Source organism: Dromiciops gliroides, chromosome 6, assembly GCF_019393635.1.
Source record: "Dromiciops gliroides isolate mDroGli1 chromosome 6, mDroGli1.pri, whole genome shotgun sequence".
Classification (NCBI taxonomy): domain Eukaryota; kingdom Metazoa; phylum Chordata; class Mammalia; order Microbiotheria; family Microbiotheriidae; genus Dromiciops; species Dromiciops gliroides.
This window is the reverse complement of record NC_057866.1, coordinates 121,446,726-121,469,903: the sequence shown is the minus strand read 5'-3', so window position 1 is coordinate 121,469,903 and position 23,178 is coordinate 121,446,726. Positions and strand designations below refer to the sequence as shown.

The window sequence follows — 23,178 nt, the reverse complement described above, 5'->3', positions numbered from 1 at the left end:
TTTTTGTGGGGCAATGAGGATTAAGTGACTTGCCCAGGGTCACACAGCTAGTGTCAAGTGTCTTGAGATCAGATTTGAACTCAGGTCTGCCTGAATCCAGGGCCGGTGCTTTATCCACTGCGCCACCTAGCTGCCCCCAATTTCCAATTCTTTAACACCACAAAAAAAGCTTTTATAAGTGGGTTGTTTTTTTTTTTTTTAACATATAGATCGTTCCCCCTTTTCTTTGATATCTTTGGGATAGAGACCCAGCGGTGGGTATTGCTAAGTCCAAGGGTGTGTACAGTTTTATAGCCCTTTGGGCATAGTTCCAAATTTTTCTCCAGAATTGTTGGACTAGTTTACAATGCGACCAACAGCACATTGGTGTATCTGCTTTTCCACATCCCTTCCAGGGTTTGTCATCTTCCTTTTCTATCCTGTTAATCAATTTAATAAGTTGTTTTAATTTGTGTTTTTCTAATCAATGGTAAGTTAGAGCATTTAAAAAATATGACTATAGATAGTTTTGATTTCTTCTGAAAACCACCTCTTCATACATTTTGACCATTTATCAATTGGTGAATGATACCACCAATTTTTGAAAGAGGTTTGTTTAAAACTTAATTTGTTGTCTTTTGTTTTTACATCATATTCATTTCTGAATATGTCCTTACCTTCTTCCTCCACCCATCAAGTTTTCCTTCAAGACATGGATCTAAAAAAGCAGTCAGAAAAGTCACACAACAGATAAATAGCATGTACAACATTTTATTCCCATATTCCACTATCTCTGAAAAAAGGAAGGTGCATTTTCTGAACTCTTTTTCTAGATCATGTTTACATTGTTTTAGTTATTGTGTATTTTGTTCTTCAGGATTTGCTTATTTCATCCAGCAGCCATTCGTAGGTCTTCCCACATTTCTGAATTCTTATCTGCCATTTCTTTTATTGAAGTAATTTACAATTATGTTTATGTGCTACATGATGTTTATCCATTTCCCAATTGGTGGTTATCTATCGAAACACTCTTGTTTAAAAATCATATGAAAATATGTGGAGGTATTGTTTTGTTTATTCTGTTTGTATTCACAGTGCCTAGCATAGTGCCTGGCACATAGTTGGTCCTTACATGCTTCTTGATTCATCGGAAAATGGACTACACCTTTGATTCACTTACTTCAAAGTACACTAAAGATAATATGGTCTTTTCTTGAACATTCAAAGTCTTTGTTATTACTACCAAGTATTAGACTATGTAATGATCCAGGAATACGCTCAGGCTGCTGAGGTATGTAAGTAGATTATCTGTTTCTTCGTTTGTATTCATTGGTTACTCATGACAGTTGGTAGCATCCATGTTCAACTTTCTGTTTGTAATCTTCTGTGGTTCAAATAATCAGATAACCAAACTATTTAGGACTGTGATAAAAAGAAAAATAAAAGTCAATGGGCCCTGAGTGGGGAATCTGTAGGGCTATTCTCTGGGTAAAAATCTTGAGTATCAATGCATAGAAATTAAGGTTTCTATTTTAGTTACTCAAAGGCTTTTTTTTTTGAGGCAAATGGGGTTAAGTGACTTGCCCAGGGTCACACAACTAGTAAGTGTCAAGTATCTGAGGTCGGATTTGAACTCAGGTCCTCCTGACTCCAGGTCCAGTGCTCTATCCACTGCGCCACCTAGCTGCCCCTCAAAGGCCTTTTCTGCTCCTTCTCTTGGTGTTGAACTTAATCCCCCATGTCCTTTTGCTTATTTATCTCACATTCTTATTATATTGCTGGGAGGTTTTCGAAACACTTTTATAATCATAGCCCTATAGATCTGGTAATATAAATATGATTATCACCACTTTTCAAATGAGGAAACAGAAACTAGAGAAATTAAATGACCTGCCTATGGTCACACAATAAGTATCAGAGCAGGGACTGAAATCTAGTTCTTTTAATTCTGACTGCAATACTCTTTCTACCATGCATAAATATAAATATAAATACCATATTGCCTCATTTATACTTGTACAAGTTTCAAATAATGGTTAGCCCACCAAAGTGGATATAGGGTAAGTTTTCAAGCAGGAAGACTAGGCTAGGTGTCTTGACTTTGTCGTACACTGGCTATGTGACCATGGGCAAATCAATGTCTTAATGCCCCAGGAAGTTAAGACTATAAATTACAGATGAATTATCAGTTTGCATACACATTGATGGAGGTCCAGTCACCAAAAAAATGTACAAATGGATTTGCGTATTTTCAAAGCTCTTTTACATACATATATTACCTTCCTCAATCTTTGCAATAACATGGTGAGTTATAAACAGGTATTATGATTTATCAGGAAAATAAACAGATAAGTAAAATGTTAACATGACTGAATTTTGAGGTCATTTTTAGTGAATCTCCTACTATTCTCCCATGAACACATTTTATCTGATGAGAATAGAGAATGTGCTTGGGACAAAGTAGCCCATCTAATCTTCATGTCCAGGAGCCTATAAGCAGTTGCCCTCCTGAGTTTGAAAAAACAGGTGATAGGGGCAGCTAGGTGGCACAGTGGCTAGAGCACCAGCCCTGGAGTCAGGAGGACCTGAGTTCACATCTGGCCTTAGACACTTGACACTTACTGCCAAAAGGAAAAAGAAAAAAACAGGTGATGAACACAGCAGGCATCAGCAAATGTATAATTTTTAGAATTTAACTTTCTTCCCCTGTCACAAAGTATTCAATTTATTATATTCCAGGCTACAGGCAGTGCTAGCTAAGTTGAGAGATCTCAAAAGTCCTTCTGCTTCCAAAACATTTCCAAGGCCTTAACAGACCCTTTTAAAACAAGTATATTGTCTGGGAAGAATAGTGTTTGATAAGAACAAATTTACCTATTTAGCTAGCAGAAAAGAGATGCCTGAGAGAACAAGCAAGAAGATAGGAAAATTTGGGGGTGGAAGAAGATAGGAGAAGAGGAAAAGCCTAAAGTTTGGGATACTTCTAAGAAAAAAAGGCTGGAATGAATGGCTAAAGTGGGTGGCATCATCGTGGAAAGGGAAAACTGAGCAGGGAGAGAGAGGAATGAGATGAATAACAAAATGGTGGGAGAAGAATGCCTTGTAGGAATTCTTGACACAGTAGGTCAGGGAATTTAGAGTGGGAAGGGACGTTAGAGATCATATAGTCTAATCCCCTCATTTTAGAGATGAGGAAAGTGAGGCCTAGAAAAGTGAAAATCACTTAAGGTCACACAGGTAAGTAGTGGAAAAGCCAGGATTTGAATCCATGTTCTTTGAGTCCCCTTGGTACCCTTTCAACTGCATTATTCTGACCCTTAATAAATATTTTGCCAAATTGTTTTAGATATGCCTTATAAGTATAGGAGTCCTCTAACAAAGCTTGACCACTTCATTTTTGCCTAGAGCCTTTCCTGTATACTAATAACATCTTTATTAAGCACTTCTCTGACCCTTATCTCCAACACCAAAATGTTACTTACCTTGTCTCCTGGGTTTCAAAATTAAATGACACTGGTATTGTTGATTGTTATCAATAGAATGCTCCCCCAGTCATTTTAAATGCCGCTCAGGAAGGTGCATTCTGGCGTCTAGAAGATGTGACGGGCAGGCTGACTGTGAGGATGACAGTGATGAAGAACACTGCGGTATGTAAATAGAAATGGCCCTTTTTCTTTTCTTTTTCTTTTCTTTTCTTTCTTTCTTTCTTTTTTTTCCAGGGCAATGAGGGTTAAGTGACTTGCCCAGGGTCACACAGTTAGTTAAGTGTCAAGTGTCTGAGACTGGATTTGAACTCAGGTCCTCCTGAATGCAGGGCTAGTGCTTTATCCACTGTGCTACCTAGCTGCCCCTTAATTGGCCCTTCTTGATCTGAAGAATTGTCCAGAGGGTACAGGAAAAATTAAAAAAGATTCTTGTTCTTTCCCTGAAGACAGCTGAGGGAAGGGGTTGGAAGAAATCATTGTTATTTCAGCTACTTCTTATGCTGCCTGACATTCTGAACATTTGAGAAATACTTAGCAAGGGTGAAGAATGTACTTGAAAATTATAATTTTTTTAACTTCAATGCTTACAAGAGTGATTGTTCCTGGGGAAAGAACTTCATTTGTGAGCCAAATGTAGCTATAGGGAAGAGTTAGGGAATCCTAGCCAGCTGTTGTTTGGTGGTAGGGGTAGGGGTTGTCTGACTTTACAATTTCAATGGTACAGGGAGTTCTTAGTGAGGAAGTTCCTTCTATCATGTAGTTTGGCACCTATTCTGTAATTTATATTCTGAGAAAGGTCTTAGGTCACTGAGAAGTTCAATGATTTGCTCAGGGTCACATGGCCAGTATGTGTCAAAAGTGGGACTTGAACCCAGGTCATTCTCACTTTAAGGCTCATCCCCTTAGCCATTGCATGCCATTGCCTATCTGCCAGTGTTTTATCCTCTTATAAAGACAGAAGAAGTTGAATGCAATTTGGACCACATCATTTATATATAAATGATACATATAATTAAATTCCATTAACATTAAACATAACAGACATCTGTGTATCAATTGTAACTTGTGCAACTTTTAAACAGACTTTAGTTCTGAAAGCCTGATTTTAATTAAACTTTGCTTTTTTAATGCTCTCCATGACAATCTTTGTGAGCAAAGGACAAAAACTCTTTCTGGTATCTCTGCTATTGAGCTGCAACCTCACCAGCATTACAGCCAGAAATATTGATGATAATTTCAAGAGGAAACACGTGCCTCTTTCCACTTCTGACAGCTAACCTTTGGCCTTATGTACTCTTACACTGCATCAGGGCAGAAGCCAGAGCATTGAGTGTTTTCCAAACAGTATACACAATAAATGAGTGGTTGTTGGAAATTGACTTTGAGGTTTGATTATTTTGCTCATCCTACTTTCAAAGATTTTATTGACCCTTTTTGCTAGTGAGAAGCAATCCATCTTTGAGAATCATTTTTATTCTCCTAACCTTTAAGGTAGGAAATATTGCCTTGTTTCCTAAAATGTATTTCTATGGAAGACCTTGCCCTTGTGGCTAGACAAAATGTCATAAGCAATCAACAGAATTCTTATCTGCTGCTATAAATATGAAAGACTGCCTCTGCTGGAAAATTACAGCTGTCAGAGCAACCTGACATTGACCATGGAAAATGTTGTGGTGAATGGGGACATCCAGTGCTTTGAAGTTCTCAGAAGTTAGTTACTGTTTCCTTATTTATGTCTTCATAGGAAGGAAGGAATCAAAAGTCATTGAACTTTTCTTATATAAAAAGCTTTTTTTTTTTTTTTTGGTGGGGGATATGTTGGATTTGCTCCCAAAACTAGAATCACAGATGGTGATAATATACTGGAATTTAATTTAAAGATGAAATTATATTTTAGGTAGTCTAAAGAAGTCTGAAAAAAAATCAATGGGAGTTTTCAATATTGGGAAAATGCCAAAGGTGAGAAGGATGGCAGAGGAGGGAACGAAATCACTTACACTAAAAATCAAAATTTAGGAGGAGATGATTGTTGAGAAAATGAGATTCTACTTTAAAAGAAAATTGAAAGCTTGATGGCTGCTTAAGTAACTTTTAAAAAATTCATTTTCTATTTTTAAGAACTTAGAGATCACCATTTCCATTTGTAAATTAAGTTCAACTCAGTACGTTGAGGGTTGATGGCTTAATATTTATTGAGCATAGAAGGCAGCTAATGAGAATTTTTAAAGCACGTAAAACAAACTTGCTTGATTAAAAAAAAGATTCATAATCACGGCGATTATGGGAAAAGTATCCAGCCACTTCTCCAAAATGAGTTTTTGTATATCCATTTGAATATGGACATGACTTGTGTTTTGAGAACTTATAACACTTCAATTCAAATAATTCATTTCGATTTACTGAACATTTATTCAGTACCTACTCTGTGCTAATCCCCGTGCTTTTTTCATCTTAAAAGAGATGGCATTTCCCTTTCCTTATAAGATGGTCATATTGCAAGAGTTCTTCTACAAATCCATTATTGGGAATTTGGAATGCAACTTCCCACAGAAATGGTGTTATAAATGGCATTAGATTTTCAGGTTGTCCTAGGAGAGTCTTTGCTTTCCTTCCCCCCCCTCCCCCAGCTTTTTCCTTTTGATTGGGTTACTCCACTGATATATCAGGGAAATTCTGTAGACATAAGCAGAGTTGGAACATATTTAACAAGATCTTTCATAATGTCCTTATGGCAAAGTAGAGAAACAGCCTGGATGATCACAGGGACTTGTTACTAGTTGAATGGCTATGTCCAAAGAATGGTGATGAATGTATGGATGTCAAGTTGGAGGGGGAGTTCTGTAGCAGAATGACAAAGGTCTCCCTGATGTTCAGCATTTTTAAAAATAAAACTTGGATGTAGATGCCGATAGTGAACTTATGAAATCTGCAATTAATCTAAGTATCAAAGAGCTAGTTAATTCACTGGGTAGCTAATAGACTGGGATCTGATAATATCTTGCCAGACAAGGATAGTGGATTGTACTTATTAGATGAATTTTAATAGGCATAACTCTAAGGTCTAGCGATTAGCTTAAACACATCAACTTATACAGGAATGTACAAAACAGCAGTTAGACAGCAGTACATGTGAACAAAGATTCAAAGATATTAGTTGCCGTTTTCTCCTAAAATCTGCCAGCCAGTATTTTGGCATCCTTTCAATCCTTCTTTACTCCTGTTCCCAGAACTGAATGGGCATCTGTGTCACTCAGGAGGACCTCCATATGGATATTTCTTCTTTCATCTGCTGACAGAAAAGCGGGGTTCATTTAAAATAGGGAGTATCATGAAGAACAGCATCTCAAAGTGATCTAGAAAATAGCTAAGTCCAAAATCAAATGACATTTAAGATGAACAATTGTGCATAACATTTCATTTTGTTCTTTACAGTCCTCTGGTACAGTCTACTTGTGATTCTCAATTTAATTGATCATGCTTCTAATCATACCAATATGGTGATTATAAATGAATGAGTCGGAGTGTATGGTGTAGTTCATAGGTTGATTGTGGAGGTACTTCTTGAACAAGAATGCCATATATTTTGTTTGTTTTTGTTTTGAGGAGCAATGAGGGTTAAGTGACTTGCCCAGGGTCACACGGCTAGTGTCAAATGTCTGAGGCTGGATTTGAACTCAGGTCCTCCTGAATCCAAGGCCAGTGCTTTATCCACTGCACCACCTCGCTGCCCCTGCCATATATTCTTTGAGCAATGACAGAAGCTTTTGAATGTGTCCTGCAAAGACAACTACTCTGAAGGGATGACATCCATGTACAGGCATAAGTTCTTTGTTTCATAGCCTCCTCCCTCACTCCTCCCACCTGCCACACTGCAGTGTCTTTACTATTTGGCTTGTCTAGATTTTTAATATAGTTCAATAAACAAAAGGTAAAATTTGTTGTGCTGCTAATGACTCCTGCCTGTGTTCATTATACAATAGTGACTAAGTTCATGCATTTTGCTATTTGGGGGTTCACATTGTAGGAGTTCAACTTTGCTCAACCTATGTTGTTTAACATAGGACAGTCACAGAATTAGTTAAAACATGGTTTTAGCAAAACATTTCTGAACTATATTTAGCATTCCCCATGCGATCTGAAAACAGAAACAACAAAAGGTCTAGTGTCAATATTGTATGATTTCACTGTTATGATTTTAAATGGAAGAGGCTTAATATTTCCATTTCAGGTTTTCAAGTATGATTCTCGGAATATATATGATCTTCTGTCTCTAGGTTGCCAAGAGAGAGGTCTTTGGGAATGTCCTGTCAGCAAACTGTGTATCAAACATGAAGTGATTTGTGATGGGTTTCCAGACTGTCCTGATAAGATGGATGAAAAAAACTGCTGTGAGTGTATGCGTGAGTTTGTCTGAACAAACTTTTCATCTTAAACATTTTATTTCTCAGCTCAAATCCATCTTAGAACTAGCCCTTTGCCCAGAGGACCTCTTCATGGTAACTGGGATGATTTCTCCAGATAGGCAAAGAGACCTTGCTTTCTCATCTCTGGTGAGTTTCAACAAAGGAAAGTCAAGTCTGTTCACAGCTGGCCCAGTTCAGCACTTAAGCCACTACCTCATCTGCTGCCCATGGAGACTGATGGAGACTTTTTCTATAGGGCACCTAGTCAGGTGGAAACAATCTTTCACTTGGATGCTGTTTTATAAAAACTGATACTCATACTCGCTGTTCTAGTAGTTTTCTGCAAAGTGCATTGAAACCACTCAATTTCATAACAATGTAACCTTTGAAACCAGGCACTTTTTTTTTTGGTTTGTTGCTTTTTGTTTTTTCCCTTTCTTTGTATTTTTAGCCTTTTTCACAGTGCTTGGCACATAGTGAGTACTTAGTGAGAGTTGTTACAGTTACTCTAGACAAAAAGTTGAAGTACTGTCACATTTATATTGTATTCTAAGGTTTACAAAGCATATTCTTCCACCAAGCAGCTCCACAAGATGGGGTATTGTTATTCATACTTTAAAGATGAGAGAACTAAATCTCATTTGTTAACATTAGGGGTCACATAGCTGGTGAGAGTCAGAACTGAAGTTTGATTCCAGGTCCCCTGACTATAAATCCCTCCTGCTTTCCACTACAAAATGCTATTTCCTTAGGTAGCACTGTCTCTCTTCTTTATTCCTGTAAGGCCTCTATCCCTCTCTCTCCCAGGAACCCAGTGCTTTCCAGCTTCTTGGGTACCTCCCGCAAGTAAAGAAAGCAAATTCATTTATACTAAGGTGTTTTGGGCACAGTGGTCCTCTTCCCAAGAGTATTTGCCTTTTAATGTAGAACTATTAGAAGAAGACAAAAGGCAAGCCAAAGGAATGAATCACTAATGGTAGATTGTCAGGTCCTCAGACACCTGTGTAGAGGAAAATATTTCCAGGTACAGAAGTTTCCTTCACATCTTGTCTTCTAGGCCAAAGACTATTCTTTCTTTGCTTAGCACTACTTCAGCGTGTACATATAATCTTTCATATCAATGTGATGAATAAAACCATAGCTTTTCCTGCTTTTAATTTTAGGCTGTTCAAAACAGAAATGGCCATGATTGATGGTTTGAGGATCTCCTCATGAGCCACCTTTACTGTCCAAGAGCCTGGTAGCCCTCACAATCACTTTTTCAAAACATAATATGCATATTTTAGGAATAATCACATTTATCTCTAAAAGTTTTTTTTCCCCACTTGTTTCCCATGACAGCATTTTGCCAAGAGGATGAACTGGAGTGTGCCAATCATGATTGTGTATCCCGTGATTTGTGGTGTGATGGTGGCATAGATTGTTCAGACAGCTCTGATGAATGGGACTGTGGTAAGTCTGGTTCTTTCTGCCCCCTACCATAAGTAATAATTGTCTTAGAGATATGAAAGTTCAAAGAATACTGTCTCCTCACTCCCATTAAAAACAATGACAGCAGCAACAAATCCTTACTTTTTACATTGTGAAAGAACTTTGCAAGAGTGACCTACTTCTCATTTCCAAGAAGAAGGCTTTTTCCTTAAATAATTTCTTTATGTGGAGTTTCATCTTTTTTATTGTTAAGTCATATCCAACTTTTTGTGACCCCTTTTGGTGTTTTCTTGGCAAAGATATTGGAGTGGTTTGCCTTTTCCTTCTCCAGATCATTTTATAGTTGAGAAAACTGAGGCGAACAGGGTTAAGTGATTTGTTCAGAGTCACACAACTTGTAAGTGTAAGAGGCTGGATTTGAACTTCAGGAAGATAAGTGTTTCTGACTTAAGGCCCAGCATTCTATCCACTGTGCCACCTATCTGCCCAGTTTCACCTTTATAGTATAGTAACAAAGAGATTTTGATCAATATGGTTTAGGTCTTTAAATTATAAGAATAGCAATGACTATACAAGATTACACTTTGGTTAACAGGAGAAGAAATATAGTTTTGTTAAAATATTTCTTTTTCTCTTCTCAGTGACATTATCTAATGATGTGAACTCCTTTACATTCCTGACTGTTCTTCGATCTGCCACTGACCACCAAGTGTGTGCTGACAACTGGCAAGAGACCTTGAGTCAACTGGCCTGCAAGCAAATGGGTTTAGGGTAAGGTCAGTAGTTTGTAGCACTGCTGGAATTCTCAGTGTTTAGTTGAGTGTATTAATGACATCCTTCTTATGATCATAGGGGCTTTTAAAATTCTTACACAGAAAAGCTTTTCAAAGTAAGAGGGAAATGAGTGTGGTGAGAATAGTGTCTTTAATTACAGACACCTGCTTTAAAGAGAGCTGAAACCAGACTTTGATAGAGACTCTAAAAGCAAATGCAGTAATTGCATTTTGAAGTGTTCATGAAATAAAAGGTTCCCAACATTTATAAGGCTTTAGAATTGACCTGGATGGAGAAAACTGGTGCCTTCTCTACAATGTTGCTAAAAATGTCTTTTCGAACACTTTAAATGAAGGATGCCTGATTCAATTTAATTAACCAGATATTTCTTAAGCACCTACTATGTGCAAGGCACTGTGTTGGGTCCTGACAATGCAGAGAAAAGCAGGAAACAGTCAGTGTCTTCAAGGAACTTGGGTTCTACGTTGGGATGGGAAAACCCAACAACACATACACAGATAAATACTATAAGATCATCATCATCAATAACATTTAGATAGCACCTATTTATTATGTGCCAGTCACTATGCTAAGCATTTTACAAATATTATTTCATTTGATCCTCGCAATGACTCTGGGAAGTAGAGGCTCTAATTATCCCCAGTTTAGAGATGAGGAAACTCAGGCAAATAGATGTTCAGTGACTTGCCTAGGGTCACACAGCTTGCAAGCTTTGGAGACAAATTTGAACTCAGATTTTCCTGACTCTGGGCCCAGTGTTCTGTCCATTGTGCCACCCAGCTGCCTCTACAAGGTAATTTGAAGGAGAGAATCCAAAAAACTGAGGAGGATCAGAGAAGTTTTCATGAAGGAGGCAGCTCCTGAACAGAGCTTTTAAGAGCAATGAAGGATTCTGTGTGACAGAGATCAGGAGGGAGTACATTTCTTGTGCAAGGGACACATACTAATGCACAGAAGTTGAAAATGGCACGTCTGGAGAATACCAGGTAGTCGAATTTGTAAATGGACTCAAATGTTGAGGGTGGGAAATGGGAAGGCTTTAAATAGCAGACTGGAATGTGTAATAGGGAGCCACTGAAGAATTCTGACTGGGGAATGTCATGGTGAAATTTGTGTGCAGATTATTTTGACAGCTGTATGGCAGATGGGTTGGTGAAGAAGGAAACTGAAAGATTCTGTAATAGTTTAGGTAAGAATTAATGAACTGTGATTATAGTTGTAATTAGAAAGAATGGAGAAATTACAAGACTTAGCAAGCATTTAGCTATGGGGGTTTAGGGAGACGGAAGAATCAAGAATGACTCTGAGTTTATAATAGGGTGATTAGGAGAATGGTGGTTTCCTTGATACTTAAGGAAATTTGGGAAAAGGGGCAGATGGGAGGGGGGGAAGAATAATGAATTCTGTTCCATTTTAGATGGAAGGAATTGAGATGCTGATGGGATATCCAGGTGAAGTTGTCCAGCAGGCAGTTGGTGCCCTGGAACTAGAATTCAGGGTCATGGAGTTATAGATGTTTGGCTAGAAGGGATCTCGGAGGTCATTTAGTCCACTCCCCATTTTATAGATAAGGAAATTGTATCTCATGGAAGTTAACACCCAAGATAATACACATAATTAAAGAGTGAATATATAGATTTGGGACTCATTCACATCAATGATATTTGCATCTATGGAAGACGATGAGATCAAGGAAGAATTGGCTGTAGAAAGAGGACAGAACCAATGGACACTCATGCTTAGTGAGCACAAGATAGATGATATTCCTGCAAAGGAGACTAAGCAGCTGTAAGACAGGTAGCAGGTGGGGGGCAGCTAGGTGGCACAGTGGATAAAGCACCGGCCCTGGATTCAGGAGTACCTGAGTTCAAATCTGGCCTCAGGCACTTGACACTTACTAGCTGTGTGACCCTGGGCAAGTCACTTAACCCCCATTGCCCTGCAAAAAAAAAAAAAAAGACAGGTAGGAGGAGAACTAGAGGAAAATGTTCTATAGCCAAACAAAGGGGATCCAAAAGCAGCAGACGTCACATCAAATGTGGACTTTCCAATGAGCTCTTCATTGGAAAGTTAGAAGAGGTAGAGTGGTGGAGGTTGAATGGTAGAAGAGGAAGCCAGATTCGTTCTCAGTGGCTTTCTTTGCTCTGTGTTCTTCTTTTCCTTTAGTAGTAGATCTCTGTAAGTTGTGTCCAGAAATATATTACCCTATGACCAATGTGGTGATGACTCTTTTGAGACTTTGAATATAATCTTTCATTAAGCTGGTATTTGATGCCCATCCAGCATCAAGTGGTAGCACTTGCTAAAATCCATTCTCTAGTGGCATACCCTTCAAGAACCCGGGTCACCTCCATGCTAAGGTGAGGTACCAAAGGAAGACTTTTGTGATTTAAATAGTTTATACTTTTTATAACTGAAAAAAATCAATTTTGGTTTGCTAGTATTTGAATTTACCCAGAAATGGAGTAATTTTTAACACTGAAAACATCACCTTTTTTGATGCTTAGTAAATGGTAGAGGCAGTACTGTGTAGGGCAAAGTCAAATAGAAATGGGGGCCACTAACTCATACATGAGGATCTTTTTTTTTCTTTTGGCAGGGCAATGAGGGTTAAGTGACTTGCCCAGGGTCACACAGCTAGTAAGTGTTAAGTGTCTGAGGTTGGATTTGAACTCAGGTCCTCCTGCATCTAGGGCCAGTTCTTTATCCATTGTTCCACCTAACTGCCCCCATACATGAGGTTCTTAGAAGCTACAAATTGACTTGGTTTTGTAATTTATTGTACTTTGTAATATTATCTATTGGTTTATAATATTATGTCTTATTACATTTGTGTATAACTATATCATATTACATTTATAATAACATATTATAAGTATTATATGTACATACAATGTTATAATGTGACATTATAATATTATCCACTATCTATTGGTTTTGTAATACCCATTGTATTTTTATTTATTTTGTTAAATTTTTTTCAATTATATTTTATTCCAGTTTGGTAGCAAACAGGATTATTGCCAGGTCATGCCTTGCCACCCAGGGACCATGTGTGTGCCAAACAGGTGCCAACTCCAGTATGGCAGATAGAAAGTTATTCTCATGGCAAGGAAGACCAAGTTCTACTTCCTACTCTTCTGGTCAACTCCTTTAACCTCTAGGTGCATCAGGCAACAGGGAGACTATTCATTTCAGAGTATGTGTTGATTTGCCTTGATAAGAGGGAGTTTTCTCACTGGGAGTTCCCTATATCAGTGAAATCATAGGTCCAATCCAGAACACTCCCAAAAGAAAGCAATCAAGTATTTAACTGAAAAGGCAGATGAGGAAGATGGGAGGAGGAGGAGGAGGTATGTAGACTGTAAGTCACAACATCCACAAGAGTCGGAACTTGGCATCTTGAACATTGAATGGCGGCTCTTTTTTGTGCGTGTGCTGATGTGTCTTTTCATCTGTATCAGCTTTTTGAGAGAAACGATTTTCTTTGCGAGGGGAGGGTTCATATTTTTATTCCTGGTTATCTCCAAATATAATGAAGAAGAAGATGAAATGTAATGATGATAGAGACCAAAGAAAAGAAATCATAAAATTCCTAACTGGTACAAAGGAAAATAATTTCTAATCTAGTAAAAACCTGCCATTATGTAGGATTTGGGGAGATATAAATCGTTCATAAAAACATAAAGTAAAAAAATGTAGTCCTCAGAGTAGTAGGCTGAGAATTAGCCTCTAACTCTACCTTACCACCCTTCTATCTCTACCCAAAGAAAGGAGAAGACATAGAAAAGAGTGGACCAAAATCACTTGTATATGCTTTATCATCATGCCTTGCTAGTGCTGATCTTTGCCCTGATTCTTTTTTGGATGGTGGTCATTTTTTAGATGGTGCCAGGAATCTATAGGGTGTAGAGGTGTAGGGCAATTGATAAGGTCTGATGATTTTCTATCTCCCAAGAAACAATTGAATCGATGACTTCCATTTCATATAAGCTGTGAGAGCAATCAAACAGGCTAAATGGAGTGTGTTCTGGAATGGCTTCAGTGAAGGGGAAAGGCAACATGAGGGGTGTGGGGGGGGAGTATTTCTACCACCCTTCTCCCCACCAATGATGGCATGTCTTCTCACCATCTGGTCATCCTAGATGAGTCCTGGAAAGATTGGAAAAGACCTTTGGTAAAGGTCTCATAAAACCTCAAGCATTGAAAAGCCTTAGAAAATGGTTTTCTTGACCTTTGGATTAATTGGCTTCTTATTTGAAACATCTTGGTATTATGCTGTGCAGTTCTAAAGAGGAAAGAATTTACGTCCATCTGGTTTTAGGGAACTGGAGATTATTGAGTAATGAAATCAACCTCCTTGTGAAGGCTGAGGGAGACATTTTAGGATAGAAACTATTTTCTTTCTGCTTGTCTTTCTGGAATACTTTTTATGCTCAGTTCTAGTTGTATTATAAGCTGCATTTGTAACTACCAATATTAATGCCCAGAGTGAAATGTTGCTTTGTTAAGCCCTCCTGCCAAGTGGCATGTTCTAGTATTAAATACACTTGATGCAATTTAAAAATCATTTATTCAATTACTGGATAGCAAGACTCTGCCTGTAGCAATTTTTTATTGTCAGTTTTGGAGGATTATGTAAATCTTGGCATTCTTTCAACTCATTCCACTTCTTTCCTTCCCTTTAAAGTTCATATCTTCAGGAGAATGAATACTAATATTCATTTGTATTATAACATTTTGCTAGAATCAAAGAAATTACCTTATCGATCGAGAACCATCAAGCAATCCTTTTTATAAGACTTCATTACTACTTTTACATTTAGACATATCCCACTTTGGATAAAACAAAATCACAATCAGGGACACTGGAGAGCTTTGTAAAAATGTGTGTGTTCTCTTTTTTTCATTCCCCTGCTTCAGAACTGAGGTTACTTTGTAATGTGAGAGGGAACTTGGTTAGGTCATGAAGTAGACCTTCCCTGAGAGCTCTCCAGCAAAGTTTGAACCACATTGTTGTACCACAGTTCTTGTGATATGATATGGAGTGCATATTTTTTCTTTCAGATAGGCTAATACAGGGTAGGCCAAAAGCCATGAAGTCACAAGGGGGTTTCAATATTTAATAACTTGGTTTTTGTTTTTAATTTATAATACGATAGCACCATGCACAGTATACAGGGAATAAATATGTAGGTACATAAATATATACACATGTATATAGACTTGGAATCTAATTAGCTTTGGGGATAAGGGATATGGGACATTGGGAGGTGATGTCATGACTTGCTGTGAATTATATTTTTTTTTGGTGAGACAATTGGGGTTAAGTGACTCGCCCAGGGTCACACAGCTAGTAAGTGTCAAGTGTCTGAGGCTGGATTTGAACTCAGGTCCTTCTGAATCCAGGGCCAGTGCTCTATCCACTGTGCCACCTAGCTGCCCCAGTGAACTAGATTTAAGTGAGGAAGGGATGTACAAAGTTTCCAGCCTCATTCTCTCCTCCAGAGACATCTGGGTCCTATGGCAAGATATACATCAGGACAACTGGACATGTCCCCAGAAATTTGAGGCAATCAGGGTTAAGTGACTTACCCAGGCTCACACAGCTAGTGTCAGGTGTCAGGTATCTGAAGCCAGATTCGAACTCACATCCTCCTGATCCAGAACCAGTACTCTATCCTCTGCACCACCTAGCTGCTTCCCCACCCTGGAGAAGACACTTAATTTCCCCAGGTCTCGTTTTTCTTATCTGTGAAATGAGGGGTATTGGACTAAATGACCTCTGAGGGCCCTTCTAGCTCTAGAGCTCTGACCACAAGTAAAACAATAAATAATAGAGCTTCAGGTAACTGGGATTCATTTTCTCTGATTTACTTTTGTTTTTCCCCACAGGTATTCATTCCACTTGTGGGGTAAAAGCAGCATATTATAAGAAAACAAAGAAAGATGAAGGGGTTTCATCAAAAACAAAAACAGCTCTTCTGTATTTTTTGACCCTAGTCTTAGAACTTTACATTGATCACTATTCAATTTCATCTTATATTCAGCCTATATTTTGTGTTCCAGTCTATTGAGATCTTTTTGCATGCAAATTCTGTCAATAATAGCTACCATTGCTATAACACTTTCATGTTTGTAAAGTGGTTTATGATTTGCCCAAGGTCACAGAGCCGGGGGAGGGGGGAGTGAGATGGTGAAGATTCGAACTCAGGTCTCCTCCATCACACCATCCAGCTATTAATTAATATCCCCAAACACTTAGGGCACTTTAAAGTTTTAATAGCTTAAAAGTGCACTAAGATCTTTTGGGACCCCCTATCTTAAGAATACCTCCCAGCTTTGTCTCACCTACAGATCTGGTAAGTGTGCCTTTGGTGCTCCTACACATGTTATTAGTGAAAACATTGACCAGGCCAAGATCAGAGGACTGCGGCACCCTCCCGATGCTATCCCTCTAGTTTGACAAGAATCTGTTAATCACCACTCTTTGGTCACTGGGTTTCTGTACATTGCATTTTACAATTATAAAGAGATTTCAGTTTAATTCAATCCAAACAACATTAATTAAGTTCCTACCACATGCAATGCACTATACTGGGCACTGGAGGGGTGGGGTCGAAGATGAAAAAAGACACATGGTCTTTTCCCACAAGTTAACTTAGTCAATTGAGGAGATGGGAGACACAAACTTTAACATAAGGATGAGGCAAGGGAGAAACACAGGCAGTGAGCCAGGAGGGTTTGAAAAAGGGGCAGCTAGGTGACACAGTGGATAAAGCCACCAGCCCTGGATTCAGGAGGACCTGAGTTCAAATCTGACCTCAGACACTTGACACTTACTAGGTGTGTGACCCTGGGCAAGTCACTTAACCCTCATTGCCCCCCCCCACACACACACACAAAGGGAAGATCATTTTGGCCAGGTAGAGGAAAGGGAAGGCTGAATTCATCATCTCATTTGAGATTAACCCAAACCTTGTAAGGAAGGCAAAGCAATCTGTGGTTTGGAGGCATTAAGTAACTTGTGCAAAGACACACAGCTAGGAAATGGCAGAGCTGGGACCAGAATTCCAGTTCCATAGATCTTTCCCCCATGCTGTGCTGCCTCAATTCTCAGAGTCAATTAAATTCTGTAAGGAAGACTGTGGACTTGTACATGAAAAAAAAATCAACCAGGGTTTAAACAACAAAAGCTTTCTGGTTAATGTTTAGTTAACTAGAAAACCCAATTAACACCTCATTCCAAAAGTCTTTTTATTACTTGAGGTTCTTCTGTTTAAGACACCAGCTGAGACTTTTCCTCAGCCTTGCCCCCCATTCTTGTTTTAATTTCCTTCCCATTCCATAGATGACAATTCCAAGTGAACTACTTTTTAAACATTTCATTTAAATAGCAAACAGGAAAACCACAGGGATACGAAGAGAATCAGGTTGCCTGGTGTTAATTTGTGTTTTTCAAAGTGTGCTAATGATTTTCTGTGAAAATTTCCAAGTAACCCCTTTCTTCTACATGCATGTATACTTGTATGCATGCATATAAACAAGGTGGGCCCAAAATCTCAGTACAATTTTAGGCTTCAGAGGCAAGACTTTGGGGACATCCATTGTGTGTTTGTATGCATATACACATGTTGACATGGCTACTTTGGGAGAAGCAGTTTGGCAGGGTGGGTAGAGAGTCAAGAAGATCTGGGTCCAAACCCACCTCTGATAATACAGGGTTGTGTCACCCTGCACCATTGACTTGACCTCCCAGTGCTCCAGGCAATTCTCTGAATATGAGTTGAAGAGAAAGTGCTCACCTGAGCTGGCTTATAAACTTTCCTCATCTAAGAGGAAATACAATGAAATACAATACAATGAAATCACAGGGGAAAAAAAACAACAATGAAATCACAGGTCCCATTCCCCTAGTTCTCATTTAGTCAATGTACACCTAAACAGGGTTAGTAGTTTGACAATACTAGATAATAGATGAGGTCTCGTACTAAGCACTCAGTGGACAAGTTTCAAGCTGCGATATAAAAATGTGGGCTTCCCATACTATTTTCACACACTTTGTGTTTTTGGTTTTTTTTTCTTTCTCATGGCTTTCCCCTTTTGCTCTGATTCTTCTTTCACAACATGGCTAATGTGGAAATTTGTTTAACATGATTGTACTGTATAACCTACATCAGCCTGCTTAATGTCTTAGGGAGCAGGGAGAGGAGAAAAATTTGGAACTCAAAATCTTATAAAAATGAATGTTGAAAACTATCTTTCCATGTAATTGGAAAAAAATATTATTGAGGGAAAAAATGTGGGCTTCCAAGATTGCTATCATTTCAAGTGATTTGTCTAATTCACCAGACAACACAATTTGGACTTCCTAACTTATTCTGAGGACCTTGAGTTGAATCCTCAGGTTGAGTTTGCGCTGACACATCATGTTAATAAGACTTGCCCTCTTATAACAAAGCTAAGGCAGCTCATGTGTGACTCTAGTCGCCTCCTCTGTCCTGACTTTTTTCCACCAGCAAGATTTAAAGAAGACAGACTCTGTGGAGTGTTGGCTAACTTCTGCTCCTTTGGAGAGCAGTGTGAACACAAATAAACTACAGCCATGAACCTTCTTTATGAGACACCACAGGAGCTGATGTGAGGCTAGTCCCTTACATGCTTCCCCAAGGCATCTGAGCCATTTCACTTTGCTCTTGTATGACCTTGGGATATGTTGGGATGCCAGGCAGGTGGTCAGTGTGCTCATTCCTGTCTATTCATGCCTTTAACTAGCACTGTGCATTTGCCCATGGAAATCAGATTATGTGACAAAGACTGGGAAATCTGCAGTCCCTGCTTGTCTCAGTTTCCTCATCAGTAAAATGAGGACATTAGATCACATGTTGTTGGGGTTTTTTTGGTTGTTTTGGGTTTTTTTGGAGGGGCAATGAGGGTTAAGTGACTTGCCCTGAGTCACACAGCTAGTGTCAAGGGTCTGAAACTGGATTTGGACTCGGGTCCTCCTGAATCCAGGGCTGGTGCTTTATCCACTGTGCCACCTAGCTGCCCCCTAGATTGCATATTTTTTAAAGGTGGGGTTTTTTTGTTTTTGTTTTTGTTTTTGTTCAGCTTCAACATTCTAGTTTTAGAAATCGCGGCCTCTGTGGCTTCCCTAAATAGACCATTGATGAGCTACCACCAAATGCAACGTATAGTAGAGGGGCAGAGAGTAGCTAACATGTCATGAGATCTGGGTTCTAATCCTAGAACTGCAGTTTTACTAGAAATGCTCTGAGGGGAAATTGGGCAAGTAATTTACTCTTTTTGAGCCTCAACTTTCCCCTCTGTGAAATGGGGGAATCAGATTAGATAATTCAATTCCACAAACTTTTATTAAGTGCGACTCTGCCATTGTTCCCCTTCCCCTACCCCCACTCAATGGGGATGACAAGAGATAGGAAAAAAAATTCCTTTTTCTGAAGAAGCTTGTATTCCAATCTGATCTTTTTAAAGTAATCTCTAATTCTTTATAGCTCCAAAATTTTATGAATCTGGTCTCTAGAACTTAGCTTACGTGACGTTCAAAATGCATTAATGCATGAGCAAAGGCAAACAAAAGTTAAACTATTTCATCAGAGTGCAAAGCTTTTTTAGGGGTTCTCTCTCTTTCTTCCCCTCCTCCCAAGATATCTTGTAGCAAGCAAGCTAAAATGCGTTGGAGAAGAAGGTATTTTAAAGTTAGAAACTTGTAAATTTGTGGAATTCCCTCCCCCCTTTTAAAACAGAAAAGTCCTTATCTATGACTTTCAAGACTGATTTGAGGGAGAGAATGGTATTGTAAGGAAAGCTAAAATCATCCAGATACTCAGATGTCATATGATGGAAGAAACATAATCAAACTGAGTGATGGACCACAAGATGACATTTCTAAAGCTGAAAGATTTTTATGCCCAGGCGACTTGTTAGTATTTTGCTCTTCCGTGGCAAACTATTTTCCATAATGATATTTTCTGTAGGTAATGTGTTTTTCAGATTCTGCTTGACGTGTCACAAAAGTTTAGGCTTTATTGCCATGGCTTCTTTTATTTTTGTGGGACAATGAGGGTTAAGTGACTTGTTCAGGGCCACACAGCTAGTAAGCGTCAAGTGTTTGAAGCCAGATTTGAACTTAGGTACTCCTGAATCCAAGGCTGGTGCTTTATCCACTGTGCCACCTAGCCGCCCCCTGCCATCACTTATTGTAACTAAGAGGCAGTCCCCCCCTTCCCCCCTGCACCCTCCCCCTGCCACATCCTGCTTGCCCATTATGCAAAGGTTTTTGCTTTGTTTTGTTTTGAACCTTTAAATAGGGTAGCTGAATGGTCAGGGGGAGTGAAGAAGACCTGTAGAATATTAAGGAATCATTTATTTCAAGTGATTACCTGATGATTCATCAATAGTAACTCAGAAATGGAGATTGGATTCCTTGTCCAAGACCCTTGTGATCACTTGTACATGTGGAACTCTAATAGGCGCCCAGTCACATTCTTAGAGGATGATTAAAGAAGGGTTTTTTCATGTTGTTCTGATTCCTCTGCATCTAAATCCTGGGATTTAGTATGGATGGGATATGTGGAATGAAACTCTAAAAGTGAAGGAAATAAATCCATGTGGGTTAAGCTTCTCATGGTATCTACTTGCCTGCCACTGTTCTTTCAAGGTGACAGGTGAGAAGTCGTATTCATCCCCTCACTGGGGGAAAAAGTCTTGGATTTTGTAGCAGGAAATCTGTGAATCCTTTATTGGATAATATTTTAATAAACATATTTCAGCTCTTGAGTATTTATTCTAGTAGGGAAACTCAGCTCCTTGCTGCTGCTTCTGCCTCTGCTGTTCTTTTTTTGTCCTGGAAGAGAACCAGTGACATCATGAGGATGATGTCTCAATTTAAGTGTGAATTAGATTGTAGACAGAGTTGTCAGTCTCCCTCTCTCCTCCGGAGTCATCCTTTACTCTTGACAGATGAATGGTATGCCTCTGCTGGAAAGGCTCTTGTCATCAACTGAACTTGCTGTTTTTTGGGGGGGTTGGGGGAGATATTCATGGATTAAGAAACCCTTTTTCATAGCCAGATCAGGTGACTCAATGCTGGTAATCAGTGGGGTGACAGACATCACAGCCACATTTCCCTTCCACAGTAATTTTGGCAGTGTGTGATAGCAGATAGAATGTTTAAAATTTGGGCATCAGGAAGACCCAGTTCTATGATTTATTTATTTGTCTATTTATTCATTCATTCATTTATCTATCTATCTATCTATCTATCTATCTTTATTTATTTATTTTTGGTGAGACAATTGGGGTTAAGTGACTTGTCCATAGTCACACAGCTAGTGTCAAGTGTCTGAGGCTGGATTTGAACTCAGGTCCTTCTGACTCCAGAGCCAGTACTCTATCTACCGTACCACCTAGTTGTCCCCAAAACCTAGTTCTAAATACTTTTCCTAATAATTATTAGTAGTGGAATCACGGGCAAGTCATGTAACCTGAACCTCAAACAATTGTTTGAGGCTTATCTGCTAAGTTATAGGAAGGTTGAAATCTTATTTGATCCTCACAATGACCCTGGGAAGTATGGGCTATTATTATCATTCCCACTTTACAGATGGCAAATGGAAACTAACTGACTTGCCTTGGGTCACACAGCTAATAAGTATCTGAGGTCAGGACTTACTGATTCCAGGACCAGAGGACTATTCACCATGATCCATAACTGCCCCAAGAGAACAATCGATAATACAGGTCAGAATGAAAAAAAAAATCCTTAACTAACCTAACTTTAACTGACCTCTAACTCTATTTACAAATAATATTTTATAACTGTAAAAAATGTAAGATTTTGTGATCCTATAAAAAACCTTTCAAATACCAGGTTTTTTTCCCTAAAACAATTTCAAAATAAAGGCAACTTTTGATAGTCACTGGTTATGATCTATATTACTTTTTTGTTGTTTGGGTTTTTTTTTGTTTTTTGGGGGGGACTTTTTAAATTTTTAATTTTTTTAAGTTAAAATTTTATTTCCCCAAATTACATGTAAAAACAAATTTTAACATTGATTTTTAAAACTTTGTGTTCCAAATTCTCTTCCTCCCTCCCCGCTTAAGAACTCAAGCAATTCAAGATTTATATTACTTTTAAGATGTCACTACCATAATGGGTAAGAAGCCTGTAAGTGTATAAAATTTGAAGGTGTATAAAAAAATGCAACCACATGTAATTTGGTACTTGTTTCCCATGCTAAATCAATCGGTTCTTCAGATGCTAAAACTTTTTTTTAACTGCATGAAAGTTTTATTGTAGAGAGAAAAACACATACAATTTTTTTCAATAACTTTCTGAATTCAGAGCTACAAACTTGGATCTCTAGAACTTTTTAGTGTAAAGGGGCAATAAACAAAGGATTTGTATACTCCAATTACAGAGTGCAAGTGAAATGTCACATATAACTCATAAACTGGACTTATGTCTAACTCATAACTCATACTATTGAATCCAACTGTGTGGAGAACCACCCTATATATTAGAAGGCCACTTGGAGGGGCAGCTAGATGGCACAGTGGATAAAGCACCAGCCCTGGATTCAGGAGTACCTGAGTTCAAATCCGGCCTCAGACACTTACTAGCTGTGTGACCCCGGGCAAGTCACTTAACCCCAATTGCCTCACCAAAAAAAAAAAGAAGAAGAAGAAGAAGAAGAAGGCCACTTGAAGACAGGCTTGCGGTATATGGTTTTTTAACAAGTTGGAGAAATGGCTAAATATCCATTAATGACAAGATGCTAAAACTTTTAACTTAAAAACTTCCTCAACGACAAACATTGGTCAGAAAGGGGAATGTATAAAACAGCTGTGAAAATCTCAATCTTTGGAGCCTCCAGAGTACTTTGGACATTTCTCTTCCTTACTCTTCTCCCCTAGTTCTAAGTCTTTCCTGGTAAGCGTGATAAAATGGTAAACAAGCCTGAGCTGATGCCAAAATTGAATTATAATTCAATGGTCTCTTTTTTGGGGGCTAGAATGAATGTTATGTAGTCTCTTAGAATCTTCCCCTTTGTTAATAATGG

The 23,178-nt window shown here is 38.6% G+C and overlaps 1 protein-coding gene across 1 annotated transcript in view; it reads left to right on the top strand.

Annotated features, from left to right (window-relative positions):
* The window catches only part of CORIN (corin, serine peptidase), a 225,053-nt gene that overhangs the window by 187,694 nt on the left and 14,181 nt on the right, over positions 1 to 23,178 (top strand). Inside the window, 4 exon segments of the mRNA XM_043972400.1 lie at positions 3,519 to 3,626; positions 7,739 to 7,852; positions 9,209 to 9,319; positions 9,940 to 10,069. Coding sequence (XP_043828335.1) covers positions 3,519 to 3,626; positions 7,739 to 7,852; positions 9,209 to 9,319; positions 9,940 to 10,069 — 463 coding nt within the window.